The 25991-nt window shown below is 45.4% G+C and overlaps 1 protein-coding gene across 2 annotated transcripts in view; it reads left to right on the forward strand.

Moving 5' to 3' along the window:
* The window catches only part of LOC118221113 (PH and SEC7 domain-containing protein 1-like), a 48262-nt gene extending 22839 nt beyond the window's left edge, over positions 1-25423 (forward strand). For both annotated transcript variants that reach the window (XM_035405844.1, XM_035405845.1), the window contains 7 exons: positions 7751-7794; positions 16142-16332; positions 17807-17877; positions 20281-20438; positions 22188-22332; positions 22744-22887; positions 23687-25423. In XM_035405844.1, the coding sequence (XP_035261735.1) occupies positions 7751-7794; positions 16142-16332; positions 17807-17877; positions 20281-20438; positions 22188-22332; positions 22744-22887; positions 23687-23917 (984 nt within the window). In that variant the 3' untranslated portion in view covers positions 23918-25423. The remainder of the gene's footprint in view (positions 1-7750; positions 7795-16141; positions 16333-17806; positions 17878-20280; positions 20439-22187; positions 22333-22743; positions 22888-23686) is intronic.
* The last annotated feature ends 568 nt before the right edge of the window (positions 25424-25991 follow it).

Below are 25991 nucleotides of genomic sequence, written 5' to 3' on the forward strand. Positions count from 1 at the left end.
GTGGAGTGCCTTTAGTCCTGGCAGTCTGGCCTGCTGTCGGTCTGTCACTTTCCTCCCCGAAAACCTCATTAAACTAGCCCACCTAGCTCTAGCGCTAGCTTCTGGTTCTTGAATTCTTAACCTCTTTTTTTAATTTTGTTGAATATATCTGCTGTGTATTCTCATCAGAACTGGAGTTGCTAATAACAGACTTCAAACAATGATGTGTCTTTTTTAATTGATTTTTTGTCATAATAGTCACATTAAACCTATACATATGCACTGTTTTTAAAGATAGTTGGTCAGTTTCTTTCACACACACAAATACTGTACACACACACACACACACCCACACACACACACACACACACACACACGCGCGCGCGCACATACCGTTCTACTGGTTTCTCCTCTCTCCCTTATTCTCTTCCTCGTCGTACCTCTCCTACCTATCTAGAGACAAGCGCTGAATGCTAATTGGCATCTCTAGGAAGGGGGGGGGGGGTGCAAAGCTGGGAAGCTGTGATTCGCTGCTCACAGACGGAGAGAGGGGGAGAGAGATACGCATGGAGGGAGTGAGGTAGAGAGAGAGAGAGAGAGAGAGAGAGGGAGCGATCGCCCTCCCATCAGGTCTCTTTCTCGCTGTGATTCAAACGCTTCTCATCCGCAGAAGGGAGGACAAAAAAGGGAGACGGCATTTTAAAAGGACCGAGCGACGAGGACGGAAGGACTCCTCGCCTCTCAGCTCGCCCCGCGGAACACGGGATTGGGAAAGAGGAAAACCGTGTCGACGCATTAGGAGCACAAACAAGTGGATGTCCCAAAAAAAAAAAAATTCTGGAATATTTTTTCCTCCTCCTGAAAAAAAAAACCCAAAAATGAGGATCGGACAGCATTTGAAGAACCTGGTCAGATAAGAAGAGGATATACGTGTTTTGGACAGGGGTGCCGAGTAGCCTCCTTACTTCCATGGAGAGGGTCCATTTTGAACGGGTGCAACAGGATATACTCTCCCCCGTGGACAAAACCGCCAGCCTTCCTCTGGACCTGCATCCTTAGCCGGACCGTTCGCTCCTCACCCGGAACTCCCTTAAGCTCACCGTGGGTTTTTAGTGGGGCTTATTTTTTGGTTTGTTTGTTTTTGTCCTTTGTGTGTGTGTGTTTGTGTGTTCTTTTCTGGGAGACATGACGCAACATCGAGAGGGATTTGGGAATCTCTGCTTGTGAGTGGGCGGAAGCCTCTCTCTCTCCTGCTGTCCAAGCGGTGTGTTTGCGTGGTGTGTGTATGTGCGTGCGCGTGTGCGCGCGTATTTGCGTGCTTGTGTGTGCGTGAACTTGCCTTTCCAGCTGTTTGTTTTTAGAAATTTCCATTTCCTTTCATTTGTCCAGATGCCACCACAGGTGTAATTGCCCATTAGTGTGAGTGTGTGTGTGTGTGTGTACCTGCGTGTTTGTGTTTTAGTTCTGTTCTGTGCCTGCAGGAAGTCCACAGGTGTATACAGGAGGAGCTGTGGTGCACCTGCACTTAGGACTTGGCTGTAGGGCTTACAGAGTCAAGCTGGGAAGTCACTGTGTCTTTGGGGGTGTGAAGAATCGGTTTGCACCCTTTGGTAAACACACCTTTTGGCCCTCAGGACCAGAAAGGGGCTGTGGACACTAGAAGGCGCCCCCACACCGAGCAGCTCTGCCTGGACGTGTCCCGACAGATCAAAGGGACACCGCCTCTCAGAATCCAGCCACAGTTCATTTAGACCCCGTGGATAAAACTGTGAAGGACCTTCAGCTGTACTAGCGTCCGTGTCTCTGCATGTATAATAAATCAATCAACGCCTAAATCAATATTTCATGTCCAGCCACTCTGCCCACAGGAGTCTTTGAGTACCGTGTGGCATTCTCTTTTTCTCAGGACCTCCCAAAGCTTCCCTGTGACTCTGGAAACAACAACTGTGGCCTAGCGCGTCTGACATCACCGCGCGCGCCCGACTAACCAAGAGCAGGCCTTCTTCTGCCTGCCCGAAGGAGTACACCCCTGTCTTTGCGAATCACATCGCTTACCTGCCCCGACTGCCGGCGCTGAGTCTGAGTCTTGGGAGCTGACAGGAAGAGAGATAGAGAGATAGAGAGATAGAGAGATCGGGAGAGACAGACGGAGCGAAGAAGAGTCGTCTGCCCGATCCCCGGAAGACCGGACGCCAGCTGCGAGAACCGTCAGGAAAGCGCGAGAGCGAGAGGACCCGAATTTCGCCAACCTCTCGGGGGTTCTGAGTGCCGCCTCCGCCCCAGGGCCCTGACCCGCCGCCGTCACCGCCACCGCCACCGTCACCATGATTGGGGTGAACAGCCTGCACTCGGCGGGGCGCCTGCGGTCCCGCTCCCTCTGCTCCGTGCGCTACGGGCGTGACTTTCGGGTGATGGACCCCTTTCGCTTCCCCCGGACCCCCCGCTCGCGCTCTCTCAAGCCTCTGGTGTTCCCCGACCTGCTGGGCAAGGCCCAGGACGGCCAGAACCACCCGCAGGCCCGCAAGAGGAAAAAGGTATGGCTCTGCTCCCTAAAACGCCACGGGCTGACCCCTCACCTCACCTCTTACCTATTGTACGCACACCTGCTGAGGACAATACTGCAGCTCACATTTAACTTATAACTGTGGCTACACACACCTGATATTGATAATGTCATTTATACTCATCTTCTGGGCCATATCACCACTACACACACCTGAAGTGGAAAACTTAGGTAACGCTCACCTGTCTCACTTTCTCTCTCTCTCTCTCTCGCTCTCTCTCACACACACACACATTCACACTCAGTTGGTTTTGTGGTTTTGGAACACTTACAGCTTCCACCTGCATTTGGGGTCCTATTTTGGGACCCTTTGGGGATTTCTATTACACACACACCTCAAAATTAACTGGAGTGCACGTCCACTCACCTGTTGGTGTCTTGAGGGTCATGTATCCGGTGAGCAGCTCACTCCTGTAGTGAAACCTGCATTAGTGTGGAGGGCTGAAGCAGAGATGGCATTGGGGGATAGCCCACTCCTAATTATCCTTTATTGTCCTACCTTTAACCTTTTGACCTTTTTTAAAAAAACCAGTGTCCTCATTGACTTGGGCCACTTTTAATCTTCTATAAGTGCAGTCAGCACGCTGAGTGTACCTGCCAACACAATTTGCACAGGGTTTTCAGTGAGTCTAAAAGCGGAAGATCTACATCACTGTCGCCTGGAGAAAATACTAAAATCCAATCGATTAAACCTGGTTGCCTTTCCAAAGATTACATCCCCCAAATGCTGATTGTGTCTGGTTTATTTATTTTTTTATTTATTTTTTTACAGTACTTGTCCTGCCTCAGAGACCGCCGTGTTGGCCTAACCCTTTCAGCATTCAGGAACTTGAAACCTTTTCAGAATTACTTATCGGGCTGTCGGTCACAGCTGTGTGGCATGGATGCCCACTTCAGAATTCATGGCTCAACCATATGCTGTTCTTAGATGAAGTGGGCAAGGTAAAAATCTGTGTGCGCAGTTTCTTAACAGGTGCTTGACTCCTGCCTGTATGGCCTACTGCTCTTGTAATAACTGTGTGGTCATGAGAGACCCATTTTTCCCAGCTTAAGAACGCTTTCCTCGCCAAGTCACCATTGCATGTTAATGCTGAAGTGATAATGGCTTCCTGTTGATAATCTCAAATAAATAGCTAGTTTATTGGCTGCGGGTTTTATTAGGTACATGCATTTATCTGAGATTTGAAGCAATTTGTGCTGTTTTAGTGGTTTTACATGAAAAGAAAGAATTCAATATTTGCTGTGATTCTTTTAGCCATCTAGTGCACTTGCTGACTTAAAGGTGCAGTATGTAAGTTCTGAGAAACGAACAAGAGTGAGCTAGATTTTGAAAAAAATGTTCCACCCCCTCCCCTCTGCTCTCCCTTCAAAGCCCCTACTTCCAAACACATGCACTTTCACTGCCTGGCATCTGAGTACTGGAGAGAGAGGGCAAGAGCATTGAAAAGTAGGGAGAGGAGTGCAGCACATCATGCCTCATTCACAGGTAGGAAAGAAAACACAACGTCATCATAATGGACATAAACAATGAACGTAGCTATAGCTTTTACTTACAGCTATGGTCTACAGCAAGCATGATATTATCGGCAGAAATGATTGAGCTTGATGCCTGATTGATGCACAGCCAAACTTCATTTTGAATTGAATATTATTTTTGCTACAGCAAATTTCACCTATTATGTTTGTTGATAAAGTAGCTAAGTCGGCTGCACAGTTCAGGGCCATAATAAATCCCAACAGAAATTAAACAAGCAAGATAATTATCTGTCCAGCAGCAATAAAGCAAGCTCAGCATCACTTTTGAAGCCCTTCAAATCTCTGAGCTCTCACCATCACTGAAATGCCAAACTGATGTTCACTCTTATCTTGTCTCTCGCTAGGTTCAAGTCCTTTTTGGTAAGAATCTTTTATTCTTCTGTCATTTTTTTTTTGCTGTTTTTATCAGTATATGCTGTTGTAGGCAAAGCAGAACTGGTCATTTTGGCAAATGGTTCCCCTGGAGTTCTTATTTCATTTTGTACTAGCTTGCTATATCTATCTATTGCACTGCCTCTGCAATATCTCTGCTCTGGTCTTATCTGTGCAATCCTGCCCTGCCTGCTTTGACAGTGCTGTGAACACGTAACATGATTGACTGGCAGGTAGGGCAGCCTCCATGCAGAGAGCTGTCCTGATTGGTTGTTAAGATTCAGGCACTGTGAAATTTGGAGTGGCTGATTTCAGAGCTTGGGGCAGTCAGAGAGATGAGATATTTTTCCTAGAGATTTTAATTTATTGATATCTATAGGGATGTGGAAGAAATTTAACCAAATATACACAAACGTTTTCTAATACAAACTTACATACTGCACCATGGAGTTTCAGTAGTTCTAATTGAGGGAAAATGTGAAATGGATAAGTAAATATCTTAAAGAAACAAGACTATATGATGAAGAGAACATAATATTTGGTAAGTCTGGTCATTTACCTACAAACATTTTTAACAGGTTTATTTTGGTCAGAAGATCTACTTACAGTAACAAAAGATGATTTTTTTTGGTTCATAAAAAATGTAATTGTTTTGTACAGAGCAGGTTCAAATATATGGGATCTCAGAAATGCACCGTGAGTCGAATTGGTTTAGATACTGCTATTTATAATTATTTTGCATCCCACATCCCGTACTGTCCCCAAAATAGCTTGCATGGTAGTACCACTTTAAAGGAGGTTACTTCACTGCTCCTGGAGTAAGTGGTGATTCTCCACTATGGCTGTTCTGTGCTTAGGTGTGCAGTGCTTCCCCTGACCTCCTTGTGTCTTTCAGCTCACCTACTGCTGTATATCTAATGAGGACAATGTGTGTGTGCATGTACGCGTGCGTGTGTGTGTCTGTGTGTATGTATGTGTGTGAGTGTGTGTGTGTCTGTGTCTGTGTGTGTTACTATGTGTTTGTATATGTATGTGCGTGTGTGTGTATGTGTGTGTGTGTGTTACTATGTGTTTGTATGTGTGTGTGAGTGTATGTGTGTGTGTTTGGGGTGTTTATTTGTGTATACGTGTATGCCTGCATGCATTTAGGTTTGTGTGTGGATTGGGAAAGCAGGGGATAAGTCAGTACAGCCACATCCCCCCCACCCCCCCTCCATTTCTCTCCTCATGACAAGCAATCCTCATTCCTCTCACTTATCGCTCGATTACTGTCCACTCCTACTCCTGGGACTGCTGGCTGTCAGGCCTTGCCCGATCAGTTGAGACCAGAGGCTCTCACTGGTCATCATCCCACAGGTCCTGAAAAACAGCACGGACAGTGACCAGAATCGCTGTCTAATTTAATCTCAGTAAATAGATTAGTGTGTACGTGTGTGTGTGTGTGTGTGTGTGATTGGGGGGGGGGGGGGGGGTGACTCCCTCTTCCTTCCCTTTTGTTACCATTAATTGATTTGCTTTGCAGCCGCCCGTAACCAGGGCACCTTGCACAGTGTTCGTTTTGATGCACTGTGTTACCCATTCATACAGCTGGATGTTTTACCAAAGCAATTCATGCCTGTGAAGTGCTGCACTCTTTGTGCCCTCAAAATGTGCTCTCTCTCGGGCAGCGAACCAACCAACACGACCACGTCGTTCGTATAACGCCATCGCTCTTCCGCTAACTGCTCTCTGCTCCTCTGTGTTCCTCTCCTTTGTGCTTGTTGTGTGTTGTTACATACACTCCTGATGTAATTACAGTTCTGTTACACTGCTGTAGATTCAGTATAACATTTTGTGCTATTTAAAACCATTGGCCCTGTTTTGTCAGTTTGTATTGTAGAAGGGTTCCATTTTTGTTCATTTGTTCATTGTCCAATTCTCACAGTTGGTGGGCACAAAAAAGTGGGTATTGATTAGTATTCAAATTGTATGACTAATCATAATGAGTATTTTTATTGTGGTGGTTGTTGTTGTAGTATAAGAATAATATAGCACTATGAAATGAATTACAAACATATCACTAAAGCTGTGTTCCTGAACAACAATAGCATAAGTACAAAGAATTAGATTAAACGGGCAACAACTAAAGCAAATGTTTTTGGAGGATGGAAATGTAGTGTGACAGCTTGGGGACAGCGTTCGAATCGGGCGAGCGCTACAGCGTCTGGTTTAGCAGACAGGGCGTCTGGTCTGCGGTCCCCCTGAATGAGCAGAGGGAGGACGCGGAAGGTGAACGGGGCGGAGGGAGAGCGGCAGAGGAGGAGGAGCGGGGAGGAGGGGCGGGGAGGAGTCGCGGGCGGCCGGCGGCGGCGGCGGCGCTCGCGGTCGACCGGGACGCGATTGGCCGTCGTCTCGGAGACGCGCTGTCTAACGGAGCGCGGACGCGACGGCGACGCGCCGCCCCGCGCCGGGCTAGCGGGTTTACTCCGAGCGCAGTGGATAAATCTCCCCGCTGTCGGGGCTGGATGTAGTCACCGGCGCGGGATGGCAGCCCCCGCTCAGGTCTGCCCCTTTTTATCGAGGGCGAGACATCGAGATGCAGCGCACGGCGCCGAGGGGAGGCCATGAATCAAAGCTACGTTTTCCTGAGCGCGTGGATGTTTTATGAATGGGTATTTATATAAATGAGATGCAGTGGCTGTTTAAAGGGCCAATTTCTCTGCTGGAATGAAATAATCAATACTTTGTATTAATGTGCTGTTATCGAGTAGCCCGTAGGCATTCTGTAGTTTGTCGGGAGGTCACACTGCTTTATTCAGTTCTCTGAACAAAGACAAAGTTTTATCATTTCGCCTCATTATGCAATTTTCAAGGACACCTCCTTGAAATAATTAAATCAAGTGTGGGCACATTTGACAGCCCATAAGAGCCCGACTGATAAACACTTATTTGCGCAGCATTGTGGGACGTCGGGAGGTTGTCTGGTGCATTTGCAGAGATACAGTTTGATTGATTGATTTACATCCCCTTACTCAGCCTGCTTGAAGTGTACTGCAGCAGCAGCAGTTCATAAATTCAGCAGATGAGGCAGTCAGTTGTGACAGTAATTGCGACTACAGCTTGTTCTTCTCTAACACACACACGCATGTACTGTACACACACACACACACATGCACGCATGCATGCACACACGCACGCTCACTCTCACACCTACCTGTGCGTGCACACACACACACATACACCTACGTTTCGATGCACACACACGCACAGGCACCTGCACACATGTGCTCACTCATTTCTGACTCTTTGTTCTTCCCACAGGCACTGTACAACTCCATTAAGAATGAGAAGCTGCAGTGGACGATGTGAGTTCCAGTGTTTATTTATTGCTCCTGTGTCTGTGCTTGTGCGTGTGTATTTGAATCAGTCATGGCGTCAAAGCAAACCTGTATGTACGTGAATACCTTGGTGGGGAGATGTGGTCAGTGTGTATATCTGCATACGGTAGTGTGCACAAAAATTCCAGCTTACATGCTTATGCCTGATTATGCATGACTGCTTGTATGTACAGGTACGTTCCCTGACAACATGTGCAGACGAAATGATTCAGTGGCGAAAGTAGTTAAGCAGTGTCACTCTCAGTCCAGTACATCTTGTTCAGCAATTAAAGATCACATCCAGTACATTAAACCACATATATCACACACAATACAGCACACCGCATATATCACACACAATACAACACACCCCATATATCACACACAATGCAACACACCCCATATATCACACACAATACAGCACACCCCATATATCACACACAATACAGCACACCCCATATATCACACACAATGCAACACACCCCATATATTTCAACCAGTACCACATACCCCATACATCACATAATTCAGTATATCACACACACTAGATCACTCATAGTACAGTATATCACACTTGGTATATTTCACTCAGTACAATACATCACACCTAGTATATCACACGCAGTGCAGTACATTACACCTAATACTGTATCACACTCAGTGTATCACACTTAGTATATTACACTGAGTATAGTACATGAAACCTAGTATATCACACTTAGTACTCTGCATTACCCATAGTATATCGCACTCTGTGCTGTACATCAAACCCAGTATATCACTCTCACATATCACAGTCAGTAAATCACATGCAGATAATCAGCAGCTAGCCGTTGGCCGCCCGTAGCTGAGACAGAGCTGCCTGACGGATCAGCAGCTAGCCGCTGGCCGCCCGTAGCTGAGACAGAGCTGCCTGACGGATCAGCAGCTAGCCGCTGGCCGCCCGTAGCTGAGACGGAGCAGCCTGATGGATCAGCGGCGGCGGCAGCGCAGCTCCGGGGCACGGCGCGTTCTCCTCAGGCTCCGCTCATCCGTCACGCTCAGGCGCTCATCGATCCCCGGCGTGCGGCGTCCCGCACGCGTCCGGCCTGCGAGGTATCGATTGATGCGGATTAACAGATGCAGGTGAAAAGATGGAGAGATGAATCAAGGGAGAGAGAGAGAGAGAGGGTGAGGGAGAGAGCTAAAGAGTGAGTGAGATAGCAAGAGAGAGAGAGAGAAAGAGAGAGAGACAGAGCTAGAGAGAGAGAGAGCCAGGCTTGTTAGGCTGATCATCACCACCACCGCTCCATGCCCTCTTCAGTGCTGTTGTAGGAGTTTGGGGTAAGGGATAATGGAAATGGCCGGCCTTGGGGCCTACGGTCCACTTGGGATGTGACACAATGGGCCTGCATCCTCCTCTGCGGGTCCTATTGCCTGAAACTAAAAACTATATTAACCCAGTAACAAAGGAGCAGATGGGCAACAGCAAAATTTTCCCTTTGATTGGTGCAACACACACACACACAAACAGGATGGTTGCATTTATGTGTGCGTGAGTATGGGGTCAGTGGCTTGTCTTGGAGGATTTACTTACAGTCTTTTTGTTTCCAGTGTGTTTATTGATGAGGCTCCGTCAGCACTGCTGCCTGCTCTGAAGCCTGTGTGTCAAGGGCTGCTATTCTGGATTGGCTTCTGTGATGTTCAGAGCAGCAAATGAAGACTCCAGTTTTGCAGGCTTTGTTGCTATAGCTACAGTTCCATGGCTACAGTACCATAGCTACAGCTCCCCTCTCTGCAATTACCTCTCCGTAGTCAGGGCTGAAAACTGAAGGCACGCACACACACACACACACACACACACACACACACCTCAATAATAAGCCCCACTTAATTGCTGTACAGCCACCCCCCCCCCCCCCCCAGCATAAAAAGAGAAGATATAAAAAAGTAAGAAAAAACACTGCTGTGCCCTTGTGTTTTAGCACTGGGTTCCCTGCAGTCTATGATGTTGATTCTGCTCTTAATGAAGCTGCTTATATATATATATATATATATATATATATATATATATATATAGTGGTGCTGTGTTAGCCATCATAATTTGTTGTGGATGAGGTTTTCTGGCAAATTATATCAGTTTAAATGATTTTTGGAAAAAAAAAAAACACGTGTAGGCATCTCTCTCACACTCGTTGCCACATGAGCAGTGTGCACTCCCTCCCCAGTTCCATTGAAAGGGGGGGGGGAGAGGGACAGGGAGAGATTCTCCTTCCTCTTTTCCCTGAAAGAGAAAAAGAGAGGGAGGGGGAGAGAGGGGGGAGCTTGGAGACTCGTTGCTCTTCTGTTATTCCCTTTCATTCGTGCCTATCTTCTGCCGCCTGCTTTAATCACCCACTGTTTCCGGCCACTGTACCCCCTTCCCCCTCTCTCTCTCTCTGCTTATGATGACACAGAGCTGCAGGGAGGGAGGGTGGGTTAGAGAGAAAGTGTGAGAGATAGCAAGCGAGAGAATGTAGCGTGATGTTGATGTTATCTGTACTTTAAAAAAAATAATAATTTGTATAACGTGACAGCTTTCCAGGTGGCTAATCCTGCAAAGCTTATGGGTTCCAGTGTAGCCACATGCCTCACAGTGTGGTTGGAATATCGATTGTGCTTTAAAGTAGCTCTGCATAACTAGCAGCAGCATGCCCAAGGAGAGAGGCTTTCGGTTGGCAGGATATTCCCAAGCTCTTTGCACGAGATGCGTTGGTCAGGTGCCTACAGCCCGCCTGTGCCACCGGTGAGCAAACTGCTCTCCTGCAATTCTACGACTGCGCAGCCCGGGCGGGGGTACTGCAGAGTGAGAAGCAGCGCACTGTCCTGCACTGTCCCCACAGACATGGGGAAAACTGCAGCGCAGTGAAAAAGCTTGGGATAAAAAACTGTCACATGACGGTGTGTTGTCTTGAGCGATTCTGCGTCGAACGCGAGGCAGCGTTGGGAAGCTGCGTTCAGCTGCGTTCAGCCGCCCGTCAGCTGAGGCGCAGTTTGAGTGACGGGGCGGCTCTGCCCCCGCTAGCTGCTGGCGTTGCCGTGACGCGGGTTCCCCGCCCGGCGTCCTCAGACCCGCTTTAATCACTCTGACTGCGCCTTAATTACACGGGACAGCCGCCCGTCTTCCGCTCCTCCTCTCCTCCTCTCCTCTACCCGTTTCCTCACTTCCTTTCCCTCCCCTGTATCTGCTTTCCTGTTCTCACATTTTCCCTCTCTTTATCCTCTCTTCTCTCACTTGCTTCCTTTTTTCTCCTCTTTTGCTTCTCTCCTACTCTCCTTCCATTCTGTTTTTTTCTCCTCTGCTTTCCTGTTCCCCTCCTATCCTCTTCTCTCCTGTCCTCTCCTCTACCCTCCTGTCCTCTGTCCTTTCCTCTCCTCTCTTGTCCTCTCCTTTACTGTCCTCCCTCTCCTCTTCTCTCCTCGTCTGCATGTGTTGGGGGTTTCAGGCCAGTCTGCAGTTACCAGGCAACAGGCAAGAACTGTACCGCACACAGTGTTCTCCAGCGCTCCTCACTGGCATGTTAGGGGTTAACTGCATTTGTGTACCATTGGCTCTTCGTAACACAGTTGAATGAGAGGGGAAGGAACCATTTTGATATTCCCTGCTCCTATTTTCAGATTCTCTTCTCTGGTGGTATTAGGCAGTCTTCGCTGCCTGTAAAATAGATTCTGTTTTATTTATTTTTAGTACAAACAAACAAAACAATGTAATGAAGAGAATTTGGGCAGAGCTGAAACAAGCTGATGTCATTATTGTGATATTTTGTTGAAGGGAGAACCAGGATGTTTTCTTCCCTTTTTTTCCCCCCCTTTCCGTTACTAAGAGCTGGGGCCGTTGCTAAGCGGAAGTCGAGTGCCTCATCGTCAGGGCGATCTCGTCTGAGAACCTCCGCTGTTACGTTGGGTTCGGCGGAACGCTGCTTGAATGGTGTTGTGCTGAAAGCCTCCCTTGTAGGGATGAAGCAGGCCATTAGCCGGGCATTAGCCGGGCATTAACCGGCTAACCGTGTGAAGGTGCACCTAATCGCCCGCCTAATCGCAAAGCTCTTTCCACCGCTCTGTAGATTCTGCCTCTCCGCACTGATCCTAGGTCAGTGCCCGATTCCACTGATAATGTTCTCTGGTCTGGAGCAGGGGGTGGGCAGACCGAGCCCAGGTCAGATATTTGGGGAGGGGGTAAAGACACCTGGGTGCTGCGTGGCTCTGTGGTGGGACGGGAGGCGGCGGGCGCATGGCGCTCTGATTAACCGCTGCCTGAGGGTGTTGGCCGCGGCTGCCTAATTAATGGCTCGTTTAGATAAGCAGCTGCCTCTCGCTCCGCCGTGGGGCCCTGGGCGTTGGAGGGGAGCCGGGACGGGACAGCCTCTGATGTTTCGCACCCTTTAGACTACGCGGGGGGGCCTCCTGCACACCCGGGCGCGTCGTCGCGAACGCCCTTCGACGCGCGCCGCTACACGCGGCCTCTTTAGAACGCTCACGTGCAAAATTACACGCACCCTCCAGCGCGTTAAGACACCTCATTACCCGAGCCCTCCAGCACACTGAGGTACATCATTACGAACGGCAATCAAAACGGAAAGAGCTTCATTAGGGACACGAGAAATAGCCTTTAATTCTTATCTCATATGCCATACATTCTGAAAGGCATGCTGCTCTGTCAACTAAGAAACCAGGAGCTCTGCCTCTGAATTACTTTTTTTAAATTTTTGGGTCAGGTTTATGCAGTGCTATTACTTTCATTTAAATCCACTGTTCTTCTTCTGGGGCCAGGATTCAACGATTTGTCCTTTGAATTACAATGAAAAGCTAGTTCTGCGTCTTTTTAGAAACAAACACATTTTGACAGGTTCAGCGATGCTAAACGAAAACATTGCACATTACAAATAAAAAGCGTGGCAAAATGTAATAGCGCTGAAGGTAACAAGATCCTCCGAGATGCAGTTTAACACAAGGAACAAAGGCAGTTTCTGTGATAAAGTAGAGCATCACAAACTCGCTGCAGTAAAAAGGTTTTTTTTTTTTTTTTCCCCCACCGGTCTCTGCTGTGCTTTCGTTGCCCAGAGCTGCTCACAGTAAGGAATTGTGTGAAAGAGCTTCGCAGCGGGGAGGCGGGGGAGCCGGCGAAGCCGCTTGACGCTGCTCGGGGACCAGGAAGACATCAGAGCGCCTTTCAGATGAGAGCAGTCCCACATCTGAGAGGGACGCTCGCATTTCTGACCTCAAAGTGGGGGGATCGATACCGCCGAAGCCAAGCTGTGACACCCTTTTATCAGGAAACAGGACTGTTCCACAAGAGCAAAATGCTGGGGGGAAAGGGGGGGGGGGGTGGGAGAAGACAGGATTTTTTTCAGTTAACTGAGATTTTTCGTGCCAAAAGGGAGACATTATCAACCAGAAGCTGGAAAACAAGGAACTCGAACGCAAAGATACTATCAGCCTCAGTATTGTAAGGCCAGTTTGGAGATTCACACTGAAATGAATTAAGGTTTGAATGCAGTACATTTGATAAGATTGTATCAAGGAGAATGAGATTACTTTCTTCAGCTCCAGTTAGATTTTTTCCATGCTTTTTCCAGTGCTTTTTCACTTCCACCAAGGAAAGAAACAAGAGATCAGGATATCAGTGGCTATGCTTCCATTTAGTTAAGTCTCAATCGTCAATGTGGGAAAACAGACTCAAGGAGAAGACTATTTGTTTTAATTCCATGCGTTGCTAGAAGTATAGGAGACATTGATCTGAATGCACATGTAAGACATACTCCTAAATTCAATCAAACACACAAATCCACTTTAGGGCTTATGCAATTCAGTCAAACAAGGGTTAATTGTTTTTTCAGCTTCTGTTAAACTAAGCAATATGTTCATAAACATTTGCCATATACCCATACGGCTAGAAGATCCAAGAAAAAACAAATAACACAGTTTGTGCAGAACTGTTGCATGTGGGCCGTATATGTAAAAATATATTTTATGCTATAATGCATAGTGCAACATTGGTAAGTCAAAATACATTTTCCAGAGTAAAGACTATGTCAGCTAATAACAGCAAAGCACACAGCAAATGAATATTTCAGGTATTAGGTGGCTATTTGTATTCTGCTGTGATTAATGGTGATTAAAGAGCTGAACATTTTGACAGGTGCCATAAATACTGTATGTGTAGCTGTAGCGTGCGTCGTTTGCGTTCAGTCCTTTAGCCTTCCACCACCTACTGGCTGCAGAAGACCGCCCGGTCAAAATGCTGCTAGCTAGGCTACTGTGACCGTAGCCTTTCTTTCCATGGACGTCTATGGAACACTACCAGCTCACATAGGCAGTGCCACATGCCTAGTGCCACATAATTAATGATTAACCAACCACGTCTTTTTTTGTTGTTGTAGAATACAGGTTGCTTGCCTCGTTTTTAAAGGTTTTTAAAGAGTTCATTAACAGTAAAGCACGGCAGGCCACAAAATTGACCTTGAACTGGTAATTATGAGAAGACTAGTTTTCACACAATACCACAAACGGATGACACCCTCAAGAGACAGGGGGAATCCACTAACCTTTGCAACGCACGCAACTGCTCTACCAGAGAAACAGTGACACAGTGCCCTATCTGGGTCATGCATATTTCAATTGCATTGTCTGCATACACTTCAGATCAAAAATAACTAATTTTTATGCAAATGGTGTTCATTACCCGGTGTGCATGGTTCAAAAGATGATTGTGAGCTACAACTTTCCGTAACTGTGGATTTTGTTTCGATGACCTGAAACCTGCCCATATTAGGGCACGGTCTATTTAAAAGCTCTACATTGTGTAAACTTTGTCACTGTGGAAGCTGTCATAGCAACAAGAGGAAGCTACCGCTAACCTGATGTTGTGCAAAGTTGCGGATCTTCCACATAGGGATATCCCTCTTTCTGATACAGAAATGATTTGTTGTTACATAATTGCTTGGTGACATAGATGATGTTGAACCTGCCACGTGCTCTACCAGGTTTTTTCATTGGATGGAGACAAATATTTAGATCAACCGTGCTGCTATTCCTGCACCATTATTTGTGGGCGAAATCAAAATGAATCCTTTATAAAAGGACAGGCAGGTTTCCAAAGAATGCAATTGAATCAACGCTTACTCCGCTTCAAAAATAGTTGCGAACGAAACTAGCCTTTTATTCTTGCACATTTGGACATAAAGTAACTTCACACCAAGATCCTTCTTTGAGTTTAAAAGATTGTGCTCGGACGAATGTAACGAGGTACAGCCTCAAAAGCAAGCTAGTGGAGCGGACAAGATGCAACCTGGCACAAGCCTTGCTCAAAAAATATTTTATGAAAGCTGAATTAATGTCAAAAACACCATGTTTCACAACTGAGAAAAGTAACATCGTTGTACTCGTAAGTTGTGCTTACTTGATTTGCATCCATACTTCAGTGAATCAGTCATTAATATGGTATGGATAACATCTGCAGCTTTTCTGCAATTAAGAGCTTAAGTGAAGCTACTCCATTGTGTTTAAGAAATTACTGCAGCTGTTGCAACAGAGGAAATGTATTTAAATATATTATCCAAACGTTTCGATGGGTGTCCGCTCATACTTGTGCATTGATATCAGCAATAAGCAGAAGAACAGATTCGTGAAGTGTCTCGTTATTCCATTTGTCATTCATTAGCTTGTTTATTTTGTACTGCAGTCCCAAAATAGTAGCATTTCATTTTACAGAAGCAAAAGTCTGCTTTCTCATGGTGTGATATCTTCCTATTGCCGTGCAGCAGAGAAACAAACATTGAGCTGGATCTAGCATGCTGGGAAGGTGTGACCCAAACAGAGACACGCTCGGGAAGGCAGGTGTATTTACTGCTGCCTGACTAGCCAGACGTAACCCATGGTGTCAGTCACTCAGCGAGAACTGATTTTCATTTGCAACAAAATCTCACTTCCGTGGCTGTATATTTTTAACAGTAAGTAAAGCAAATCTGTTCAGCGGAGCAGGATTATTACTGGATGGTTTGCTTTGGTGTGACTGAATTGCATATGCCCTCAGCCAGTCTTTTAATATGTAGTAGATTTCTCACCATAGAATTACACTGGTCATCTGACTGAAGATGGATCCTACACAGCTAAACCAACCATTATATTACATGGATGGGGTTTTCTCATTCACTGTGGTCGCTCTGATATACCCATCCAGGTAGTATTAGGATCAATGGAACTTTCGTTGAACAGATCCCCGTGCAAACGTGGGCGATGTTTGCTTTTGGAACAATTATTGACAGCTGCATGAGAGTTTGGCTGCGTGACTCTTCTCTCTTCGTCCCTGTCTCCATAGCGATGAGGAGGAGCTACGCAAGTCGTTCTCGGAGCTGGCCGACGGGCGCTCTGACTCCGCCTCCCGCAGCATGAAGCGAGTGGACAGCGGGGGGAACGCCTTTACGGGCGTGTCCTCGCAGTCGGGCACCCTCGTCTACAAGGCGGGCTTCCTGGTCCGCAAAGTCCACGCTGATTCTGACGGAAAGAGAAGTACGTGCCTTCCCTGCTCCTAATCCACCAGTTACCTCTCCTCCTGCCTCAGTCCTTCCCTCAACCCTCCCACCCCTTCCATCCCTGCATCCTCCCAAATCCCTTTTTTTATTGATTGGAAACATTTCTTGAAAGACTTTTGCTCTTCACCTTAACAACAGTAGATCTGTAGGCACTGCAGTTATTTATTTCATAATCTCAAAGCACTTTAAATTGAAGGGGGAAATCTAACCACTGTGTGTGGCCCCACCTGGGTGATGCACTGCAACCATTATTCTCTACGCTCAGCACACATCAGCTGAGGTGGAAATAGGGCAAACAAAATTAGATGGATAAAATATAATACTTTTATTCTGCCTAGTGCCAGATTGTGGTATTTTTGTATTTTTTGTACTCTGTACGTTTATCAGTGTGATTAAAAGCAAATTTGTAAGGAGCTTTAAAATACAGTACCTTGCATTCAGTTGGCCATACAATCGCCCATAGCACCAATACAAAAACAACTACAGATCAAAATACAGTTAAATTGATCTGAAAGAAAATATGGGGGTGGTTAAAGCCAAATAAACTTGCAGTACATATAGTACATTGAGCATATAACAAGAAACAGTGTATCAGTGATTCTTCCAATGGGATCCAGCAGAGTTTACTGTATGTCTCTTTTTAAAATGGCGGACAAGGGAAGACACTGTTTTCATGCTTAGTTTTACATTCTAAGTTCCTTTGGCATATTCAGAACATTCACACAACAGGCAGTTATAGAAAAACAAACACATCACTTAAGTAAAGACCAATGGGAGAAACAGACTACTAAGTGTTACAAACACGGTACTGCTTACAGGTAGACACAGGTATTTACCTTTCTCTGTAAGACTGCGTAAGAATGATATGTTTCCATATGACTGATTTGACTGCATAGGACATTAACATGATTGTGTATGAGGCTAGCATAATAATGATTGTGGTTAAGGAATAAAAGGAAACATGCAGAATGTGCTGGACAGCTGTGTCCTCTGCCTCAACCTGCCTTCTGTATGATAGTAACCTTATAAGATAACCATGAGAGTGACCTTTGATCCTGACTTACGGTAGAATGAAAGTGACCTTTAACTATGATCTTGTGTGCTGTGATAGTGAACTTTAATCATAACCATGTTTAGCATGAGAGAGATCTTTCATCATAGCCGTGTTTAGCGTGAGTGATTTTAATCGTGACTGTATGTGCCATGAAAGTGACCTTTAATCATGAACATGTGTGATATGAGTGATTTTTAATCGTGATTGTACGTTCATTACATTGTATGGTCGTTTAATTTGTCCCTGTGGTTCACAGAATCACAGAGCGAGGTCAAATCATATATAATCTTTTTTTATATATTGTCAAAACCACAGAGTTTGCAGTATCAGAGAGAGGTTCAATCGTGTTCACAAGCATTGTTGTGAGATTTGATCGGGGCTGTGTGGTGGTTTTCAGCACCGAGGGGGAAGAGAGGATGGAAGACCTTTTATGCTGTGCTGAAGGGGCTGATTCTCTACCTACAGAAGGTACGTGGATGTGTCTCACGCAGGGTTGGGGGCGAGCTTCTCATGCTGCTAAAACTGTTCTTAGTGCAATCATGTGTCTTACAGTCCAGGTAAAACCTGGAAGTGTCTATATGGACTGGTTATAATGTGGCCAGTTATACGAGACTGGTGTTTATTTTGACATATAATTTAGCCATGGTTTTAGTCTTTCTATTAATGCAGGAAACAGTTGTTGCACTCAGTCACAACTGACTGCTGGGCTATCCGCTCAATGCAAGTGCGTGTTCTTTGATATAAAAATATATTTTATTTTTATTTATATTGCTATAATGGAAAAATAAATGTTCAAAGTTCAGCATCTTGGATGTAAATTGCACTTGCACTTTTTATACATAACTTTTAATTTTTTAAAACTCTTTTCTATTCTTATTTTTATTTACTTATTTTGTTTTTTTTTTTTTGTGTTTTTAAGTCTAAAACTGTCTTGAAAGTGTGTGTGTTTTTTTAACTGTGTCAGTGTCTGCACTATGCTTTTATGTTGCACCAGAGAGACTGGCGAACAAGACTTTTTGCTATACTGGAATGGTATAATGACACTAAATTGAGTTGAATTGAAATTGTAGTATATTAGAAGTTTTAAGTTATGCCACGTGTCTTCAATGTCTCAGACCCCAGTTGTTATGTATTCAGTGTCTTTTTTTCTCAATAGAACTTAATTCCTAATCACGATGGTGCTGACTGATTAATTGTTCTATAATGAGTGAGTCATTCGATCGGCTGTGCAGCCTGTATCCATACTATTCAGTATTCAAGAGCTCAGCTTCCAGAGTGGGTGTTTTGATTCTTGCCTTATATACAAGCCAAGTGTTAATAGAAATCCATGCAAGTATGAATGAACAAATTGCAAGTTGAGTCATATTTTTAAAAAAAGACTACATGTGAAAAGCAACTGAACTGAATAACATCTTTTATAAATGATATACACATTCTGTAGCTATTCATTAAGTTTACAGACAACAAATCTGTATTATTGTAGAAATTAAAAATTTTAGGGAACTTACCATTGCTTAAGTTTCCAGATTGGTTTCCACTTCATTACAACATAGCATTACAGCAGGATCTTTCCAGAATGATCCGCCATGGCACAGGCTCGGGGGCTGGCACTGCCCCGACGGCCCATATGGGTCTGCGATCCTGTTGCGGGCCCGTGCCAGAGCCTGGGGCTCGGTTTCAGATAAGGCCGGGCCCTTGGACAGAAACTAGCATGAAACCCGCAGGGTCCGCGTGGGTCCAGAGTTACCCACAAACGTACGGTTCAGGCCAGCCTAGTTCTGTCTTTCATAGCCCTGATTTCATCCATACCTCTGTGTTTCCCTCCTGCTCTGCCTGTTAGCAAAACAACTGCGTCACAAACACTGCGGTTCACCACAGAAGTTATTCATCACTGCAAAATTTTATCTTATGAGAAGAATGTCAAGGATTCATTCAATCCTGTGCTTTTTCTGAATTATGATACTCGACTGGATATTATCTGTTTAGCTAACTCTGGCACTCAATGCATTGATGCACCTACTGACCTGGTGATTAATGTGCATTGTCCCTTTTAACTAAATATATATATATATATAAAATAACAGTACTGTATATGAAGCACTCAACAACAGTAATCAGTGAATGGTTGCTTTTGAATTTGACAAGCAAGCAAGCAAGCAAACAAGATGTGTCTCTATTTCTACACATTTAATTAAATGTTTCTTATTCTTATTAAATTTCACATCCAAGGTTTCTGTGTTCTGATATTTCATTGATGCTAAGAGGAATTCTCTTTTTCATACAAAGTAATGATACCATTGTGTGGTGTACTTGTATAAGCCAATGTCATGGTGGAATAATCAAAGAAATGCACAACTGGCGCTGGAATGAGAGAGATGACGCATCACTAGGCATTCCTGTGCTCTGAACAAAAATTTGAGTTGATACATTTTAAACCATGTTTTTATGGCGGTTCGATTTCTTGCTGGTCACTCTCACACCCTTGTTTGCCAGAGAACATCTCAAATGTGAAAAATAGCTGCTCTGCTGTGTTAGCATCCTAAAGTGTGCAGGCAATTTTTGTGACAGTAAACTCTGCATATATTTATAAGATGCAAAGTAGGATCTCCTGCTGACGAGCCAACATTATTTTAGTGCCATCTTGAAGCTCTACCAAGGTGCATAAAAAAAGACAGCCAATCAAAGAATTTCAGCTGGTGGAAAAAAAATCTTTTTAACTCCTCATTATTAAACATTATTTTAAAAACTAACATGTTGTGACTGTAAGCCTTCATCAGGTACATTTTGAGACAGGCAACCGGCTCATCTGAGAAGGGCTGAGATTTGTGGCCGTTAAACTTGTCTCTTCCTGCACTTTTCCGTGGGACGCAGGGTGAGTTCAGGCCGGAGAAGCAGCTCTCCCACGAGGACCTGAAAAACGCCGTGTCCATCCACCACTCCCTGGCCATGCGGGCGGCCGACTACAGCAAGAGGCCCAACGTCTTCTACCTGCGCACCGCCGACTGGAGAGTGTACCTCTTCCAGGCCCCGTGAGTCTCCGCCTCCCTGCCTTCCTCTCGGGTTTCTCGCTCTCTGGTCCATAATTACCGCTCATAGTTTTCGCCCGGGTGAACTTTCAAGCGCACTCATCACTTTAGTGTCCTGCGGAGTATCAAAAAAAAATGTAGAAGTTAAATCACAAGGGGGATGTGGCTCCTACAAGCTCCCGGAATTGTTGTTTCCTCTGTTGAAAATGGACAAAATATTACAACTGTAGAGCTCTGTTGGGTCTCATTATAGGAGGTCCTGAGGGTAAGACCTCATGTTGCGCACGTCCAGGGTGTGAAATGATGCGAAAACAAAGAATAGGAAGGAGAGCGGTGTTGACTCCTCCCCCTTCTCACACCCGTCTTTTTTTTCGAATTTAGCAAAAAAAAAAAAAAAAAAACCCACTGGTACCTCTCTGACCCACTCACACCCCCATTCTGTCATCCCCCTGCCTCTTTCATGGAGTTCAGCCAATCACATCCTCCCTGAGATGCAGCAGCCCCTCTGGGAGAAGTGAGGATGCAGGAGAAAGACCATACGCTCCTCCTGGAGAGAGATGCACTTCTCCAACTGTGCTATTCACAGCGTACACTGTCCCAGATAATCTGTCATGTGCTGTAATCTGCGCTAGGTGTACGTGTCCAGGACGTCTGAAATATTATAGTATAGTGTAGCGTAGTAAGGTATACATGGGAATGTCTGGTTGTTCACATTCACAATATTCTCTCATTTGTGAGCAATGATGGCGGTTGAATATTGGTACTTATATGAATGGATATTCACTGCATCTTGTCTGTGATATGTGAGCAGGTGACCTGCCTCATGATTGGCTTTTGGCCAGTGCGTGGTCAACCCACATGTTCTTAGTGTGATTAACTGTAAATGTGTGGGTGACCTAGATCATCAGGCATTCATAAAATTGAACAGATGCTCTTAGCCAGAGGCACTAACAGAAGTGCATACACTAAGGTTAGGCAGAGATGACACCAAAGCATTTCATAAATTCCCAACATAGCATAAACTGCCATTGTAGGTCCAAGAGGGAGAGCTTTAAAGTGGCAATCCTTAATTCTTTTTTATTAAAAAGCCATGTATGATGCCTTTTCACTGGAATATTTCTTGCAATATCAATTCAGAGTTTTTGGCTTCTGAAATTTCTCCTTTATATACCATTTTTCACTGCCGGTGTCTGGTGTGACAATCCCGCCAAGCATTCAAATATGACGTGAGCGCTAGAACCGTCTTTACAAAGCGTCTTTAAATTAGATTTGGCATGTAGCTCAATATTACCGTGTTAGACAGGATTTTTAGTTGTCACTTGGCAGTCTTCTCTCTCCAAAATACACTGCTGTTGGATTATCTACTGAAAAAAATATGCACTCAGTGTTATCCTAGTAGCTTAATAGCTTAGTTTTCAATTGAACTGGTATTTTGAGTGAGAAACTTTTGCGACCACTAGTCACCACAAATGTTGTCAAATCCCCCAAAACTAAAAAATTAAGGGTTGCTTCTTTTAGTAGCCAATGGATTTGCCTGCGTAAGTAAGGGTGTTCAGCCCAGAATAAGTTCAGGATTTGAGAAGCAGTTTGAAGAGGTGAGTTTTCAGCCTGTGGCAGAAGATAGGGCTGTCCTGGCTGGTGTGGGGAGCTCATTTCACCACAGGGGGTAAAGAAGAGAAGGGTCATGGCCAGAGGGTGTGGAGTGGAGTGGTCTGTGGCCTGTGGTTAACGTGTATTCAATTCCTCTCAAAGGAACGCGGAGCAGATGCAGTCCTGGATCACTCGCATCAACACTGTGGCGGCCATGTTCTCGGCCCCGCCCTTCCCCGCGGCCATCGGCTCCCAGAAGAAGTTCAGTCGGCCGCTGCTGCCCGGGACCAGGTCCAAGCTCTCTGAGGTGCCTACACTTTCTTATACAGACCTGTGACCTTTGACCCTTGCCCCAGACCATACAGCATGGAGAAACTGTACATTTTCAATTGAGCATAGCTGGTGGTTACAGAAACAATTCAGCATTCTCTGTATTCAGTATAACTGGAATCAGGAGCAATCAGAAATCATGTGTCAGTTGCTGATGAATATTTATAGGCACCTGCTTTTTAAAAGTCAGGTTGAACATTACAGAGAGCATCAAATATCACATGCTGAAGTTAGGGTGCTGACCTTTAAGCCCACAGCCATAAACTCCTCCCAGCTACCCAGTGAAATATTCAAACTCTGAGGTACTGATCCTTTGGCCCCTCCCTCAACTAACCCACATGACTCGGAGGTGGGCCATGTTATGAGCCTGCGTTTGCTTTTTTTTTAGGAGGAGCAAGTGCAATCCCATGAGGCGCGTTTTCGCACCACCTCTTCAGAGCTGGCCGAGCTGCGCTCGTACCCCCCAGACCGCAAGGTCAAAGGTCGTGAGCTGGAAGAGTACCGTCATCGAGACGAATACCTGGAGTTTGAGGTAAGAGGGGGCATTGAGTGGTCAAAGCTAAAAGAAAACATTGTTTGTATTCTCTGCTTGGAGCTTGAAAATATCATGTCTTTTTGTGGGGATTTGGTACTATTGATCCATTGTTCCAAATGGGAGATATTGATTTGAACTCGTAATTTGGTTAAACTTTAATTGGTTTCACTGCTGTGAAGCAGTGCTGACCTGAAGCTGGGTTGTGTCACAGTGTGTTAGTTTCAGTCTGCAGAGGTTTAAAGATGGATGACTGGCACATTTATCGGCTGTGCTCTTTTGTTTGTAGAGCCTTGTGCTGTTTGGAATTATTTTTAGATGCTCTGTAAAATTCAGCGCCCTTTTCTGGATTCAATGGATGCATTGAATATCAGAAAATTCTCCCTAATGCACTTAATGTTCAGTCTGAGGTAATGACTGCTTATCGCAAGTTATTGAATGATGTTGCCTTGAATACCAGTTTCTCTGAGATCTGGACATTTATTGGGAGACCTAGTACTGAGTGCTGACAGTACTGCATATATCCAGCTGATCCTGTGCTGTGTTGCTGTAACCCTTATTCAGACAGCAGAACCAAGTCATTGGTAGAGAGTATTATTGCACAGAGTAGGATAAGCTGCATGCATTGTAAAAAATCAATGAAGTGCGGTGTTTTGGAAGAAAGGTAATCTGTTTCTCTTCCTCTGCCTTTCTTTTCTCTCCTGCACTGGCTGTCTCTCATTGCCTTTTCTTTCTCATTCTTCCTTTTCTTCCCTGTATCCCTCTTGTTTTTTCCCCTTATTTGACCCCCCCCCTGCAGAAGACACGCTACGGGACGTACGCCATGCTGCTGAGGGCTAAGATCCGCTGCGGGGATGACGACCTGTCGGTGCTGGAGTCCCAGATCCTGGAGGACAGCGGGCTGCAGCGGGCTCAGTCCAGCCCCACGCTGGACCGGGACAGCAGCGTGGCCAGCAACTCCAAGAGCAGCAGCAGCAACAAGCGCAACGAGGGCCAGAGACACAGCTACAGGCAGGCCGTCAAGAAGTGAGGGGGACCGGGGGGGGGTTAGGGGGGGGGGTGCTGTTTCCCCGCCCAAATTTTTCTTTGAGGTCCGAGAGGTGGGATGGCTGGGGGCCAGGACATCCGCGTGGATGTTCCCCCCCCATTCCTCCGTCTCCCGAGTCTCCTTGGCCAATAGGAGAGAGGCGGAGGTCATGTGACTGGCAGGCGTCAGCGGCGCGGATGTGGCCGTTGGCGGGAAGAGGGCCAGAGGTTTCAGGGATGTAGCTTTTGCAAGGAGGCGCTCGTAGACGGGGGACCACTTCTGATTGGACGTTCACTCACTCAGACAGCAGAAAAAAACACCCGGCTTCTCATTTCTCAACACAAAGTCTTTCTTTCATCCACCAGACAGCCCCTGACCTCTCTTTCTGCCACTCCCTTACTACACATAACTCACAATTAAGCATATATGTATGCTTATATGCTTTTATATATATATATATATATATATATATATATATATATATATATATATATATATATATATATATATATATATATATATATATATATATATATGGTTCTATATAGATATATATACATATACATATATATATATATATATATACTTTTTGTTTCAAATCTTTTAAAAATGTAATCCACTTCTGTGACTTATTCCTTCTTCAAATTTAACAAAACAGTCTCTGCCTTGGAGTAGGTATGTGGACATAATAGATTGTTTTATTATTTCTTCTAAAGGCCTCGATGTTCAGGGCCCATTTTTAATTTTTTTTGCCATGGGCTCCGTTTGATGGGTGTCAGGGTGTACCTCTCGGCCTCCCCCCCGTCAGACCGAGGCTCTGTCTTGCCCGCAGTGGCTGGGGGAGGGGGGTCCTCTTGCTGATTAGGGCAATGAAGGGGACCCTTGGTGTTGGTTCAGCGGTCAGAACGGGCACGATGACGGCCAGGAGGACCGCGGTGCGTTTCTGCCCGACGGAACGGAGGCCAGATTGAGGGAAAATCCGCCAGAAAGGGGATTTTTTGCCGGATCGGTGTTGAGAGACGGGAGATGGTGGCTGGGCCGACTGACGCAGACTCCTGCATGCGCAACCGTCATTTCCCAGCTTCCCTCCTTCTCGTCCTTTTATCCGTCTCTCTGAGGGATAGAAGTGCTCTGTCACATCCTGGGGGGGGAGGGGGGGGGGGGGCGAGGAGGTTTGTGCCATGTGACGCAGTGGGCAGTGATGAACAAACCTGCGTTATTCTTCTCTCCTTTGCAGTGAGAGAGCTGTTTTTAACCTTTTAACTGTCTCAATTTTGATTTCTTTCTTAAAGCATAATTGCTTGAGCTGCTTTGTTCTACTGTGAGCTTTTCACGAGTAACACTGGATATGTGCTTTTATTCTTGGCTGGATAATGTTGTCTAAACAGATTGGCTTGCTTGCGTTGATGTCAGATGCTTTTTATTTAGTTATTTTTTTAAGCTTTTTACCCCCTTGATTTTCTAAAAAAAAAAAAAAAAAAAGAGAACAACGAGGAATTCTGTGCTTGATGGCTTAGCGGTTTATTTATTTTATTTATGGTTATTTGATGGCACTGTCCCCTTGGGTGAGCTGTTTATTTCTAAAAGACATGTGCGCACGTGTGTGTGCGTGTGTGTGTGTGTGTGTGCGCGCGCGTATGTGTGTGCGCGCGCGTGTACACGTGCGTTTAATTCCCTTGTTTATGCAGCCTGTTCTAACACTCACCAGGCAGAACCTGAATGTCTTGTTTAATCCGTTGAGCAGTTGGTTCTCGTTTGTGCCGTGAAAAGTGTGATCTTTGAAGTAGGTTTTTTAGAATCCTGTCATGTTCTTTTCAGTCAGAATGTTCAGGGGCGCTGAAATATTAGATGTACTTTGTATTTTCATTTTGTACCCCCACATAGAGGAAGACAAAGGCAACTGTCTGTGCACCTGACAGGTTTACAGACATATACAGGAATAAGTTCCTTTAAATCAGTTTCCAGGCCATTTATTTGGACATGCTTTCAGATTTTGTTGTTTTAAAATAAGACACACTATAAAACCTTTGTGGTGATTCCCTGAGCGGGATTTCAATTTTTGACTGAATATCAAAGG

Source organism: Anguilla anguilla, chromosome 2 (genome assembly GCF_013347855.1).
Source record: "Anguilla anguilla isolate fAngAng1 chromosome 2, fAngAng1.pri, whole genome shotgun sequence".
NCBI classification, from domain to species: Eukaryota; Metazoa; Chordata; class Actinopteri; order Anguilliformes; family Anguillidae; genus Anguilla; species Anguilla anguilla.